Below are 15,690 nucleotides of genomic sequence, written 5' to 3' on the forward strand. Positions count from 1 at the left end.
AAAAGGAATTCTATTGTTCTAACCAAATAGATTATTTAATTGTTTTCACTTAGGATGTCTGTCTAATTCCTGGTCTGTTTCTGTCTGCATTCTCTCTGTGACTGAATACTTTTGAAAAAATTAAGGACTTTCTTTTCCTCTTGTATCTTTTGGCCATCTAATATCCAGTAAACTAAAATGTGAGTGGGTGGATTAGCATTACTAGATTTGTTGTCTGAGTAGCAGCTAACTAAATGACTGTAGTATACAAATTTGAATCAGGCTTCTAAAACTGCAAGTCATACTCTTAGCCTGAATCTTGCACACATCCATGTCCCTGCTAGACAGAGTACTGCTGAACCCATGGAAGTAATCTGCAGGTGAAATATAAGAACCCCATTTATTTATTACTTTCAGTATTTAAGTCTTCCTCACTTTTTTTTGACCCATTTTTCATGATACAAACTGTGTTCTATAAATATAAAAAGGTGAAAAGAATGTAAAGATGTTTCCTAGAATAATGAATTCATGTTGCATAAAGACCATGTTTTGTTCTATGAAAGATACAATTTTGCAGTAGGTAGCTAAAGAGATTCTTTCAGTAAAAGTTTTTCTAAATATCATATGTTTAAATGATATCACCTAAAAACAGAAGCAAATTTTCCTTTTTTATTGCAGCAGATGATTTGTTTATAGGTTTGTGTTTGAAACTTGTGACACTAACACAGAGTATTTTATGTACTGATAAGTACAACATTGTTGACAATCACTTTGTAGTAACAGTACTATTCATAGGTGTTTATCATGGAACTGTAGAAGTCTGTTTATGAAGAGCTTGTCTGTAAAGTATGTGCATCCAGCAGAGGTAATTTTCCTGGTATTGTAGTAAGATGGATGTTGTATAGGAGATATTCATATTCAAGTACTTGTATTCAAGCTTTTTCCCACCCCAGGATGTGCTGACACAAAGTGTTCATGCCCAGTACATGTCCTTAGTTCCTGCTAAACTTGTAGTTGATGTGAAGGTAGAGCATGAAGATTTCCTCATTCTGCGGCTGAACCATTGCATTTTCTTCACATCTAGTATTTAGTGCTTCCTCTGATGACACTGATTCTTCCAATAAACTTTCAACAGCTCTTGTGTTGTGAAGGTCACTCAAGTCTTGTGTTATTGTGTGTTGTTTGAACTGCTTCAGAGAAGCCTGTGCACGATGGAATGTGGGATGCACATTAGAGACAAACCTCAAGTACAAAAGGACCATTAACACAGTTTCCAGGATTTATTCCCTGGGAAAGGCAGCTGTGTATCCAGCAGAGGATCTGAAGTTGGCACCTTTTCAGAAATTATCCCCTTTAGGCAAAAGAAGAATAGCCCCTGACCATGTCACATAAATGCTTTAGAGATCTGTCCCAAATAAGATCTGCAGTAGGTGGGGTAACATCTGTCATGCTGTGCACTCATGTTAATTCTGAAGCTTCCCAACACAGTAGTGGCAGATGAGCTTTGTCAGAATATTGCTTTGCTATTACTGGTGTCAGGCTCAGAGACAAAAAGTAAGAAGTGTGACTGAAAAAAAAAAAAAATGAAGGGCTTCACCCCTAGGTTATTTGCCTTCTCATTCATTTATGGGAACAAAATTATACAGCCCGAGAGCAAACAATGCACGTTTTCCATACCACAGCTTGCATGTTTTGGTGAGGCGTATAGAGATAGACCTGCTTTCTTTACCCACTCATTATAAATAATTGTTGTGCTTTCTCACTCCTTGAGACAGACTAAGAGGGAGTCTGATGATGTGGATGTTAGCACTACTTTCCAGCTCCAACAGCAGCTACATCCAAACTGTCAGTCACAGTCAAGGAGCTGTCTTGACAAGCTGTTCTGAAAAAAAATTAACGGAGAAGTTGGTTCACAAGTAACAGTCATTCACAGTATTAAAGCAATATCTAGATATTAATTTTAGATCTTCCTCATTAAAGAGTTATACTATACACATTATGTAAGTTTAGCGAATTTCAGGTCCAACCCACTTGGTACCAGTAATGTGCAGAAGCAAAAGATTCCCATAGCAGTGTGATTCTTGCAAGTGGCTTGAGAAGAAAAGCAACCTTTAGGTCATGGTTAAGGGGATTAATGCGGTTGATTTTTACTTGAAATTCTGTCTCCTCAAGCATATGGAACTAGCCTATTCTTCAGGTTCTTCAGCTTCTCCATCATCTGAGGAATCTGGAGAGGATAATACCAGTGGTACCTTTTGGAGGTAGTTTAGCAATCACTAACACTGTGTGGGTGCAGCTTTTACTCTTAAATGTCTGTGTAGGTAAGTGCTCAAAGGAGAAGATTGTTTCTTGAACTAGTTCTTCTCTGGGATATACTGTCTGTATACGCATTCACAATCTTGAACCTTCTGAAGGATTCCTGGGATGCTGAGTGTCAGTATGAAGCATCCCCTTCCTTTCTGTATGGTCTGTGTGCAGCTCACTAACAGGGTTTTTGTCCTACTGATACTTCTGAGGCAGTGAACTAAGTTTCGTGTGTTTGTGGACATGTTCCATTGTAAAACAAAAATGTTCATTTGAGGAACATCACAAAGAATGGTTCCAGCTGTGGCTGTGCTACTGACCAACTTACATCTCTTACATGCACCACTGTTCTTCCTGTTTGATGTCTTCTCAACAGTGGGTGCTCCATCCTGAATAGGTTCCTCATGCCTGATGGATTTGCTTTGTTGCCTTGTGTATGACAGAGGATTTTCCTGGTATTTTATTGAGCAATGTCAAAGCCCAGGTGAACCAGAAGTAGTTGGGATTTTGGATCAGATTCCAAAATGCTCTTGATCTACCTCTCTTTGCATAGGTGTCATTGTTTAAAATTGCTACAGGTTGGTCTTGACAGAATGATGTTCTGTGCAAGCATTTGTTGGGCTGTATTTCATGTCACACAGAGAGACAGCTTCAGCTTTGCAACTGGGCATCTTGATTACGAGGATTCCTCCTGCTTGGAGCTGATGGTTAGGATGAGGAGGAATACGAACATGTTAACATCTCCCCTTGCAACAACAGACTGGTTCACTTATAGTTAAAGCAGAACTGCTTCTGGGAATTCCAAATCAGTGCTAACCAGGGAATAGGGATTTTGTTACTGTCTGGCACACCCTGCAGATCTTAAACAAAAGATGCATGCTGAGAATCCACCAAAGCAGAGACATGACAGCATAAGAATTCCTCTGAATTAATGGAAAATTCACAGCCATTGATCATCTCTTGACTGGTTTGTCTTGGGGATATCAGGGTGACTTGCTCTCGAGACCTGCCCTTGTCTTGCATCCAGGGAGTTTCCAGCTTGCTCTTGTGTTGGCTGGGTGTAGCACCATTTGCATCTTAATTCCTAGGCCTCCTGAGCTAATTTTAAAAAGTTACTTTGTTATGCTTTGAGTTTGGCTGATAGGTAGGCATATTAATTCATGTCAATGCAGGCTGGGACTGAAAAGATTCAAAATCAGAAGCAACTCATCCTTACCAAAACTAAAAGGTAGGTTTAGTCTCATGTCCACTACTGTGAACTTTACTTGTGTTGACATTCTCCCTGTTTATTCTGAGAGAGTTTCTTGGCTGTTGCAGTGTTTTTACTAGACAGCTGGCTTGTAGGAACGAGCAGCTTCAGTGACAGTTCAGCAGCTGCAGAATGACAGCAGAGCGTGCCCCTGGGACATAGAACTGGCTTATGACAAGGCCAGCGGCTGTCAAGCAAAACCTGCTGCGTGTTAGAACCATGTGCTCTGTGTTGCACAAGAGCTGAGAGCACAGGGGCCTCCACTGGAGCTCAGGCAGGAGTTCAATGACTCCCTGAGTGCTTGGAGCAGCCAGCAAGGCACCCTCACTGACTGGTCACTGGTGCAGGTGCACTGATTAGGTGCACTGTATTCCTGCTTAAAGAATAAAGGGTAAATTCTTCCTTTTATTACTTCAAACACGTTTTGATCAGTCTGTACTTGTGTTGTTTTTTTGCTTCATGCCTGTTTCATTAACATTTAGTAGGTTTCCTCATGATTAATTAAGAAACATTCTGTGGGTAACTCATTAATAGGTGTCATTATAGGAGCTATACCTTCACTCCATGGGATCAGACAAGTTTGAAGGGTTATCTATTTTGGATATGGTTTAGAGACATTTTATTTTCACTTTTTAAAACATCAAGCTTTTTGAATTACTAACACTAATTGCAGGTAGTAATTTCAGGTTTGGAAAACACTTAGAGATAAACTTGATACGTTTTTCTTAAGCAAAAAAAAAAAATCCCACACATTATTTGTACTTACCAAAGTACAAATACCCACGCTTATTGCAATGGGTATAGAAGTACAAGCTCTAGCATAGCAAATAAGAGCTGGTGATGGAAAAGGTGTAACAGTTGCCAGATTATGAAATACAGAGGTACTCCCTGAAATGGATTTTGTAACTACCACTAAGAACAAATGAACTCAATTCTCATTCACTGCGTTTTATATGGATATGATAGGATGTGTTGTCTGCTTGGTTACTGGAAATTCTTGAGGTTGGCATGTCAAAACAAAGCTGTGAGACCATTGTGTGGGCTGAAAGGCTTTTTATTGAGCCTTCCAATGTCACCCAGTGCCCAGAGGAGGTGATGTGGCTGGTAGGGGAAACTGCTGTATTAGAGTACTAGAGCCTGGCTCTGGGGACCAGACAGCTTCACACGGTAGCTGAATCCAGCTAACATCCTGCCATGCCTAGAGACACCAAGCTCTTCCCTACCTTTTCTTCCTTCATCTGCACCAGCTTCTCTCCCTCCTCTGCCCTCTGTCCTATTTTTTTCCTCTGGGATTTACCTGATCACCGGATGGTGTGCATGTGCAGCTTGCTAACCCAGCAGAAGTTTGTTTGGTTTTTTTTACCCTCCTAGGCCTTTTTTTTTTTTTGCCATTTTATCAACCTGTCTTACTGTATTGAGATGCCAGAATTGAATCCAGAAGAACAGGGGCAGAGTGTGGTTGAGGAGAAGAAGTGAAGAGAGCTTTTTCTGTTTGGCAGTGGTGAGCTCCTAACTTGGCACACTATCTCTTGAAACTGCTTAAACATAAATAACTGAAAAGCTTTCTTCAGGCTCTCTAAAACCTGAGCTGGAGCCTCCTAAGGGTTCCGGCACATAATGGTGTGTATGATTGGATGAGGAGATTGGGTGAGTCTAAACCAATGATTTTTCCATTTGCATCCCTCCTAGGTTGCTTCAGAGTGGCAGTGATCACTGAAAGACATTGCTCAGTCAACTTCATAATTGTGGAACAGCCTTTTTTTGGTCAATGTCTGGCTTGTTTCTCAACTGCAAGGAAGTCTTCCTGCACATGTTTCATCTGAGTCAGTTTCTTTAAGGCCTCTAGGAGTTTATGGCTGATTTTCCTTTGTGGTCCATACCTTGAGGGTTCCTTGTTGATTGATTTGCCAGGTATTGACTAAGAAATAGGGTGTGTATTTCAGAGTTTGGTCTGCTCAGGTCTGGCTAAGAGATGGCTGGCAGATGTTAAGTCTGTTTTCATATTCCAAAGCATCAAATTATTACTTCCCCTCAGTTTTCAGATACCATCCTCTTGTTGGTCCAGTGAGGTGAATGACAGCACACTGGCTCTTAGTACTAGAAGGTTGTTTTCCACCAATTTCTCTGCATGTGTTGGAAGGCTGATAGAAGGAATCCTGTCAGTACTCTTGGAGCACTGGAGTAGCTGTCTCTTGTGGAGTGGTGCCCTGGAGGATTTATGCTGTATCATTCTTTTGTACCTCACAGAAGCTGTTTGGCTGGATTTATTTTTGGACAGGAGGGATGTGTGTGAAGACAGTTTGAAGGAACCAAGTTAGTAATCAATCACATTTGTAACTCAGCTGGAAGCTCTCACATTGGGGAATGTGTTCACTGATTCTGTGATGAGAAAGCAAAGAGAGCAAAGCAGGGCAAGAATAATCCTGCCTGAGCTGGATGTCTTGTGTCTTTGGAAAGATACAGTCACCCCATCTGGAATGAGCAAGAAGGCTGCTTTGCCCTGGGAAATGATCAAGATCTTCCTTAAGGCTCTTTTTGTACAGGTGTTCATAAACCTTCTGGTAAAGTAAATGCAGTGTTTTAAGATCTGTTCAGGGTCTTGGGGATTTACCCTTCTCTTTTCCTCTGTCCACGCCAGTATCTTGATGATGACAGTCACATGTATTAATAAAATCACGGTGGAAACTCTCAAGCTGGAAGTCATAAGGATCATTGAGTCCAACTCCCTACTCCTACCTAAAACTAAACCACATGACTAAGAGCATTGTCTAGACACTCCTTAAATTCTGGCAGATTTGGTTCTGTGACTACTTTACTGGGGAGCCTGTTCCAGTGACTGACAACCCTCTCAGTGAAGAACCTAATGTCCAATTGGAACTTGCCCTGATGCAGCTTTATTCCATGTCGTGTGTCCTATCTCCCCAGGGAGAGGAGATCAGCAGCTCCCTCTCTGCTGCCCACCTTGAGGAAGTTGTAGACCACTGTGAGGTCACTCCTCAGCCTTCTCCTCTCCAAGCTGAACAAGCCAAGTGACCTCATCTGCTCCTCATGAGTCTTGCCCTTGTCCTTTCACCACCTTAGTTGTTCTCCTTTGGACACACTCTAATGTGCTCCTCACAGGCTTCATTTTGTAATATTATATTTTAATGACTTGTCTGTTTTTATAACTAGGACATCAGAGATGGTAATCAGAGATCTTTTATGCCAAAATAGTAGCAAATTACTGCAGAACTGCCAACAGCACCCTTACTAGTATGAGGATGTGTGCATACATGTCAACATGCACACATAAATCCAGGCATCATCACATGTTACAGAAGAGTGATCACTGCGTTAGCAATCACGTCTGGTCGGGACATTAACAAACAGGAAAATGAACTCAACAGAGATTCAGTTGTTTATGGTGCTGTTAAAGGTCTGTTATCACCCTGATAGGTCTGGGGTTTGTCAATAGGAAGACTTGGGAGTCCCTACCTTTGAGGTTAGCATATGTTCTTGAGGTACTTTCTGTGTTTGTTTGGTTTTTTAAATTTTGAATTGTAACAATTTTAAAATAACATACATATTTCTCAAGGTCCGACAAGAATTAGTTGAAGAATATGAACAAGTTAAGAGCATTGTCAACACTTTAGAGAGTTTTAAAATGGACAGACCTCCAGATATCTCTGTATCCTGCCAAGATGAGCCTTTCAGAGATCCAGCTGTTTGGCCTCCTCCTGTTCCAGCTGAACACAGGTAAGGAGAGGCTCAAGCAGAGTGGGTGGAATAAAGGTGGGTCACCATAATTTTGTATTTGTTTTTGAATGCTTCTGTAACATGAAAATCACATTTAATTTGCACATTTATTACATTTAATTTAGTCACTTGTAATAAAGAGTAAATTTAATTCATTGAGAAAAAAAGTATTTAAACTACAGTCAGATTTATTTCTGACATTCTAAAGAGAGTCACTCCTTTATTCTGGTAGGAGTAACTAAGTGCTTGGAACTAGAGGCTGCTACAGAGGTAAGTGGGCTTTTGGTGATAGCTGATGTTCTCATGTGCAAGGAGAAAACTTTTCAGTTTAATTGAGCAAAAGAATTAATTGATGACTGAAAAATCTGCATGGAGCTGGAACTGAAGGATCTCAAAGGACTTGGTGGTTAGAAATCACTCCCTAGCTACAGATAGTTTAACCTGTGTTTAATCCATTGGTTAGTTTAATTGCTAAACATGTTCTGTTACACGTAGGATATCTCTTCTATAACCATATTTAAGGTAACTTCAGTTAGCTAATAGATTATTTAAAATAGATGCTTGTGCATTTTCTGAAATCCCTGTTTTCAACCCGCTGGTTAAAAACAGATTCAGTTTACAGACAAAAATAACATTTATCATGCCAATAACTTTTTAATATAGGAACACAGAATTTTAACATGTGTATATTCACAGAAGCAAAGGAGAAAAGTAAAATGAGAGATCTTGGTTAACGGAAAGAAATGCCAAGCTTGTTTATAACTTTCTGTGCTTTATGATTATCAAAAAGATTTCTGCTTTTCAAAAAAAAAAAAAAAAACCTAAGAATATAAGTGTAAAATTATATTAATGCTGATTATTTTTGTGAGTGGTAGAAATAACTCAGATTTTCTGTTGTAATGTTATGTAAAGTTCAAGATGTATTTATTCTTGTATTCTCCTTAGTGGTAAAACCTAAATAGTTAACCTGCTTCTTTTAAGCTGAAATTTAAATCTTGTGCAAAAAAGTAAGGAAATTTAGGCACTGTTCTATGCTGTTAAGTTTAAAGAAAATGCATGAAAAGCAAAATGTTGCCATTGTATCCAGCAGTGTGTTTAAGAATGTCCTTAATTTAAAGCATATTCCAGGAAAATGTTTTTGGGGTTAATATATTTTGAGTTATAAAACAAGAATCAGTACAAGATTCAATAGGGGACACTTACTAAATTTGGGTGACATTCCTGGCTGTTTACTTTAGTTCTGTATTTCAAATTCAATCCCTAGAGAAAAATGACAATGACGCCTTGTCTTAAAACCAAATTCTTTCTCCTCCTTCTACTTCTGAGTACTCTTTGACATTGTGGGTGATGTACACAAATGTAGGTGATTGCAGTTTGGTCCTGTTTGCTTTTGCTTTCAAGGCAATTTTTATGTTTTGACGTTTTCACACAGGGGAATGAAGTCAGAGGTAGGTGGACTGTTTAAAATCCTCTCTGTTTTGTTTTGGGGCCTGTCAAAGATTTTAGCCACCTTTTTTTATGTGTCTATTTTTGAAATCTTTATTTTACCAGGAATGTCACCTGTTTGTGTAGAATTTGTGCATGTGAATGTAGCCTAATATAATCTCCTGGTTTGGAGTCAGAGGAATATTCGATTTGAAGACTTTTACTAAATTGTTTCCTTTTTTGTTACATGGGTTTTGGTTTATTGTAAGACTGATAGGGAGTACTGATCTGATAATGTTGATTTTTTCTTTTGCATTTTTTCTTCTTACTCTGGGTATCAGACAGAACCAGGAATGTGGTTTTGGATTTGAAGATATAGGGAAATAAGGCTTAGGGTCTTGGCAGCTTTAGTAATAATGTACTAAGGCAAATTAGAATTCTTCCTTCTTAATGTTGCTCTTTTTTTTCGCTGTTTTTAGCATGTTTTTGTTGTGGTTGCTGTTGTTAGGGCTCCACCTCAGATAAAACGTCCCAACCGAGATGGAAAATCTTTGAAGAAAGACTCCCCTGGACTTCAGCCCCGCGGGCCTGCGGGCAGAGCACATGTGGTGTCCAAGGGGGAGAAATCTTCAGGCAGCCGTGAAAGGGAGTCCAGAGCCAGAGGAAGAGATGATAAGGTAAGAAGTGGGAAAGGACTTGGCAGGGGGGGTGTTGTGATGCAGCAGGTGGCAAAGGGAAGCACTCTTAGTCCTTTAATACAGATAATAAAAAGTCACGATAATCCCATGATCAAAGAATGTATCATGTTGATATTTATTAATAATTACAGCAAATTAAGAAAAGTTCTGTCATGTTTGCTCTGTTTTGGTGCAAGATTTTTTTGAGAAAGGGAAGCATAGCGTCCTGTTGCTGAGGGTTTCTTATCCTTTGAGTGAAGACCATGGGCTTGTCTCTAATCTCTAAGTGTCATTCAGGCATGAAGTCCCTTCTCCTCCTTTTCTTCCATGTTGATGGTTTTTGTTTTGGTTTATTTTTTTCTTTAAAGGAATCCAATACAGGGATTTTGTAAAGATATTAATACAAAAAGTCAGACCAGTGCCCTTCCCTAGACTTGAAGCATTATGAATGGAGTTTTACAGTACCATTGCCTCTGCCATACCATAGTATAATTCAGGAATGTCTAAGAGGTCAGAACAGTTCTATAAATGCATTGATGATAGGTAAATCTGTGCCAAATTATTTGAAGTTACATATTTGAAAATTATATGAGGGAGAAGTATTAAAACCAAGCTCCAAGCAACATTCATTTTCTCTGGTTTATGAAAGGGGTATTGTATTTATTATAGTGTTTAAAAATAAGCTTATTGGAACTCTTTTGTTTTAAAAGTAAAAGCAATAAATTAAACTAGACTAACTTGGAGATACTTTCTTCTGAAGATCCATGAAAAAGAGGCAGTGCTGAAGTGAGAGAAATGGAGAAACATTTATTCACTATAAAGTGGTGATGTCAAAAACAGGGCTATTTCATGGCTGTAAAAAATGTCAGTGTGCAAATTGCTGTTTCTGAGACACTTGTGTTTTTAAATTTAACTGTGGAGTTAGTGCCAGGAACCCAAGGACTCTGTGGTTTTGTTATCCAAATTGAGTCTGTACTGAAGTGGCATTACTTTCCTGACAGATAAAGATATAAGATATGCCCTCCTATGGGGGCACACAGTATTGTACAGATCTTGAGAGATGAATAAGAAAATATTTAGGCCAGTTTTCTTCCAAAATTTGGTAAGTTCCTTCGTGACCTTTCTATTGCACTTCTTGACAGCTTAGGAATAATTCAAATAAATGCTTTTTCCATCATAAATTGTTTTCTGATACACAGGAAAAGTCTTAAATTATCCTAGCCCTTATGACTGTCAGAAGGTAGGGCCGGGCACATTTTCAGCAGCACCACTGAATGACTGTACAGATCAAGCATTTTAGAAATCTCTCTACCCTGGATCAGTAAGATTTAAAATAACAAGTGTGCCTCCTGCAAGCTATAAAAATCTCGTGAAGATCTGTGAAATTATTGAAAGATTTGCCAGCTATATGTGGAATTGGAGTCATAGTGTGTGACAGGTTCACCAGATGTGCTTGTGTAAGGCAGCCTTCAAAGTCTTAGCTCTAATGAGGGTGAACTCTGCTCTCCAAGCTTTCCGGTGATGAGCATTATAGGGCTTTACTATAAGGAGCCTACAACAACATGACTTGTATAATACTTGTCTCTGGGAATAATGTGATTAACAGTACTACTGCTGTGAGGTGCAGGAAAAGTCATGAAGGTGTTCCATTTATTATGGTACATTTTAAACACTGCTCTTATCTGAATAAATTGGTCACTAGGTGGCAGAAGGAAAATATGTCTACTCCTCAAGAAATTCCAATACATGTGCTCTTGTATTCCCCTTTGTCTAGCTCCTGGGTGGTTATTCTCGTTCCTTTGTCTGGGGTATGTGACTGAAAGTCACCCCAGGTTACAAATCCTCATATGCTGTATAATGGTTCTTGTATGGGATCCATGATTTGCCTTTGAGAAAGATTTTGAATGAAAGAAGAAATAGACAGGTGTGGGAAGTGGAAGAAGTTAATGCAACTTCCTATATTTTGCACACAGACATGAAAATAGGCTTACCTTTCAGTTTTATCCTTTCTTAGTTTACAAGTGTTCTTCAGTTTCTGAGTTTGAACCGTTAAGCAGCTTTGCTCTGTAGACTGCTATGTTGAATCAAAGAGATTTGGTAACTCATCAGATTCAGTTGAACATGATAATAATACAAAGAATAATAAAAATAATAGGGCAAACCTGAAGCTTTAAATTAAGTAACTAGGTACCTTTTTCCCTACTAAATATTTCAGCTTTGTAGTTTTTGGGTTTGGGTGCTAGAATTAGGACTACTTAGAACATGTAATGAACTATCCATTTCCTAAGACATTGACTGGAGTGTAGTAGGTTGCATGCTGTCCTGGCTATAATACCACAATGTAACACGTGTTTTTTCAAGGTAAATGTAAGTATAGTACATATATTTCATATATAGTACATATATCAGAAATGCTCTGCCTCACTTGAAGCAAATACCTTATTTCACTGTTTCTCCTCTCCAGACCATAACATCTTTTCATTCTGACAGTAACAATCTTGGGATAGGTAATTTTAACCTAAGTATGCCAATAACATTACATTTTTTAGTGCTATATAAAATAATTTTGAACTAAACCCACCAGATTGTGTCTGTCCACTAAATCCTTATGTTTCTATTTTTTTTCCTAAAATACTGTTTTCAAATTTTTTTGCTTTCTTAGTTCCACTGGAAATTATTAGGCTTGTTCTCAGGGTACCTTCTGCTGAAGCATTACCAAGAGTTTTAGCTTCTGTTCAATAGTTCAGTTTAAAGAGGCAGCATGAATGCTACCAGTATATCTTTTAGAAATTCCATAATACCATCTCTAAGTAGTGGAACACTTTTTTAGGAGTACTCTTTAGATTATTTTAGACTGTCAGTGGATAAGGACAGTAAATATTATGAAGGATATGAAACAGCCAAGGTCTGCACAGCCATATCAGTGAAGTGAATATTAACATTAATGAAGTTATGACTTAATAAATTAAATTATTTTTGATTGATTATCCTCCTGTGCATCACCAACTGTGACATGAGATGAGATAGTTGCATTTAGGTGAAAGCACAAACCTCCATGCATTGGGACTGGAAGGCTGCATAATCTCCATCTGAAAACACTGAAAGAACTGTTGGGTGAAATTTTCACAGTAAAATTTACTTAATCTGATGCTGTCTCATGTAAATGGTATGTTAACATTAGGAGGGAGAGAAAAAAAAAGCAAGCAGGTAACTATGTTCAGCTTATGTTCCAAAAAGGAGACTTAGTTTGGTAAATGGAGGGAGAGCACAAGCCTGATGCAAGTGTATTAGTGTGGTGGACACACCGAGAACTGCTGAAACCATTGCAGAAACTTAGTACAAGAGTAGAAATAACATCAATTTTGGAAACAAGGTTTTTGTTCCAATGTGTTAGTGCAGGTCTAATAGCTCTTCCCGATGGAAAGGACAGCTGATTTCTAAATGTTTAATACAGATTTTGGGTACCTGAAATGATGAGATAGGATTGCCAAGGGTGGGAGTGACTGGAAAAATTATACTTACTCCTGCTGCCTAGTTTCAGGTGACATTTTAAAAAATCAAAAAATCATTATTTCTAGTTTATGCTCACTTTTCTGCTGACTGAGAATTGCAGGTTGGACCAGTTTTGGAGCAGCATTAACAATCTTATTACTTGTGAAAACTACAACTACTTTAAATCTTGGTTTAATTATGGAACTGGGGGGGGGGGGGGGGGGGCTGGAAAGAAAAAAAAGAATAATTCAGTGTCACTACGATGACAGCCGAGGTGATGCTGAGAGCACGTGTGCCCGCTGGCCGCCCTTCTCCATCGTTCCGCTGGCGAGACGATGGTTCCCCGCAGGGGCAGGGAACCAGCGGTCCCAGGCACGGCACGTCCCGCAGGAGCGGGCCGGGATCGGGGCCGGGATCGGACCGGGATCGGGGCCGTGCTGCCGCCCCGCGGCCGCGCCGGGGCTGCCGGCGCCCTCCCGGCCCCGGGCCTCCCTTCCCCCTTTGGATCTTGGATTTCCGCTCCGCTGGGCTGAGCTGCGCCGTCCGCCCGCCGGGCCCGGGGGCTCTCGGGCTGCCCGTGCCCCAGCGTGCTGCCGCCGGCCGCCCTCCCTTTTCCTGCTCTTCCAGTCTGCCTTAACTCGGCTGAACTCAGGAAACAAACAAAACCCAAGCGCCACAAGATAAACCAATTGTTCTGTGACGTGCAGAAATTTTTTTTTCTACTAGGAATGCCAGTCCATTGCAGAACGAGAGGAGTATATAACAGACAGCAAATACCTTTCATTTAATGTCATTGTCCTGTTTTCTTTTTTTTTTCCTCTTTTTTTTTTTTTTTTTTCCTAATGGTTACATTTGGATTCCATTTTACCTCTCCTGAAATCTTGAAAACTCCACAGGGTGTCTTTTGCCGTTTCCTTTTTTACATCAGACCGCTACATTTTTTACACCAGCTCTTTGCTTAAACACAACTCCGAGCTTCGTTTCCACTGCAAAAAGCTGAGTTAGGAGTACTAAACAACAAGAGTTCGCTTGGAAACAAGAAATAAAAGCATTGGGAAGATAAACTACTCCCTCACAAGTTGTCGTGGGCAAACGGCAACTGGGAGGGGTGTAATCGCTACCTTTTTGTTTTTCCACTGCGAAGTTATTTGTGTGTCTCCAGCTGCCTCTCAACCCGCCTTCGTCTAGCGTGCTTTTGTCCAGCCAGCTGGGATTCTTTAACTTGCTGCTGATAGTGTTTAGAAGCTGAGTTAAGAGTCCTAAAGTAGCTCCCTACTCAGCCCCCTCCGTTAAACCAGCGCAGCTGCTTTTCAGGCACCCTGAATGGTGGGAGGGGAAGCGATTTCCTTCAGAACTGCGAGAGGCGGAGAGTGAGCCCTGATGCTTCGAAGGGAAAATGTTACTTCACCCCCATAAGCTGAAGGAGTTGTGGAAGTATTAACCAGAAGCTCTCGGCCATTTGGGGCAGAGGCGGAATGTGGCTTAGTGTGCTGCAAAAATTTTTGTAGTTTAAGAAGCCTGGATGTCTTTGGAGCTTCTTTAGGGCTTTTGGTGCAGCCCTTAAATAAATATGACCTTTGAAAAGCATTTTAATTGTTTATGAAGCTGGCCTGTGAATAGAGCCAAGATGTAGCTAGTTTGTAGTTGAGGAAAGCAGGTATTGCTGGGCAGGAAGGATTTAATGAAACAAAGAGAGAGAATCTTACTGGTTTTGTTCCACCAAAGACAATGCGTGTGACAGCTTCTCTGTTCCTTTTCGGTGATGATAGTGTCAGATGTTTACTTCTGACAGGTAGGGTGGCAACTGTAGCATCTTCAGTGTATGTTTTGAGTCCTCTGGTCTTCAGCTAGTCATGAGTCTAGTCTTCAGCCACTTTTGTGAGGCTGTTCCTGCATTCATGCCTTTGGTTGGCCAGGAAGTGTGTCAGTTATGTAATATTCCTATGAGCATGTATGATTTTCACTTCTAGGGAAAGAAAATACCCCAGGAATTTGGTGATGGGGAAATTCCAAAATTTGATGGAGCAGGTTACGACAAAGACCTGATCGAAGCTCTTGAAAGAGACATTGTGTCAAGGAATCCAAGCATTCATTGGTAAGAAGATTTTCTCAGTTCAAGTGTTTTTGCTGGTGTGAGAAAGGAGAGAAATTGCCCATCTTCAAATTCCTAAAACAGAGAGACAAGATAATCTACAGACAGGCAAAAATGAGATCTTTTGTTTTAACAGTTTATTAATTTGATTAAAGTTAAGCTTTTGTTGCTAATTGATATTATGTGCAGTACATTCATTACAGGTACTGCTGAAATGAACATATGCTCCAGAGATCTTTAAAGATGCTGCTTTGGTGTTCTCATTGTCCAAAACAATTATTAATTAAGCAGCTCTAGGTAACTTGAGTTGAAAATAATTTTTTCCCTGTCTTCCAAAAGTGGATTCAATTTTAGGTCACAGTATGATAGGAGTGCTCTCATGAGGCATATTCTTGCATACTATGATAAATGGTACTAAGTGAAAAGCTTTTCTATTTCTCTTGTATAAAGATAGAAGAAATACAGTTGTATGAGAATCTTATGCAAGTTTCTTCATCTTGCACAGGGATGACATAGCAGATTTGGAAGAAGCCAAGAAATTATTAAGAGAAGCTGTTGTTCTTCCAATGTGGATGCCTGACTTTTTCAAAGGGATCAGAAGACCTTGGAAGGTAAGAATTTATGTGGTGTTTTAGTAAATGGCAAGCTGTACCTATGTGAGTCTCCTACTGTAACGTGTGAATGCCTGTAGCAAAGGCTGAAAAGGTAAAGATCATGAATTTGTTTATGAAATCCTC

General features: G+C 39.7%; 1 protein-coding gene across 1 annotated transcript in view; it reads left to right on the forward strand.

Moving 5' to 3' along the window:
* Nucleotides 1-15,690, forward strand: part of KATNAL1 (katanin catalytic subunit A1 like 1) — a 38,799-nt gene that overhangs the window by 9,360 nt on the left and 13,749 nt on the right. The window contains exons 3-6 of the mRNA XM_021541965.2: nt 7,107-7,267; nt 9,201-9,369; nt 14,832-14,956; nt 15,459-15,564. Of these exons, the coding sequence (XP_021397640.1) occupies nt 7,107-7,267; nt 9,201-9,369; nt 14,832-14,956; nt 15,459-15,564 (561 nt within the window). The remainder of the gene's footprint in view (nt 1-7,106; nt 7,268-9,200; nt 9,370-14,831; nt 14,957-15,458; nt 15,565-15,690) is intronic.

This window comes from Lonchura striata, chromosome 2 (assembly GCF_046129695.1).
Source record: "Lonchura striata isolate bLonStr1 chromosome 2, bLonStr1.mat, whole genome shotgun sequence".
NCBI classification, from domain to species: domain Eukaryota; kingdom Metazoa; phylum Chordata; class Aves; order Passeriformes; family Estrildidae; genus Lonchura; species Lonchura striata.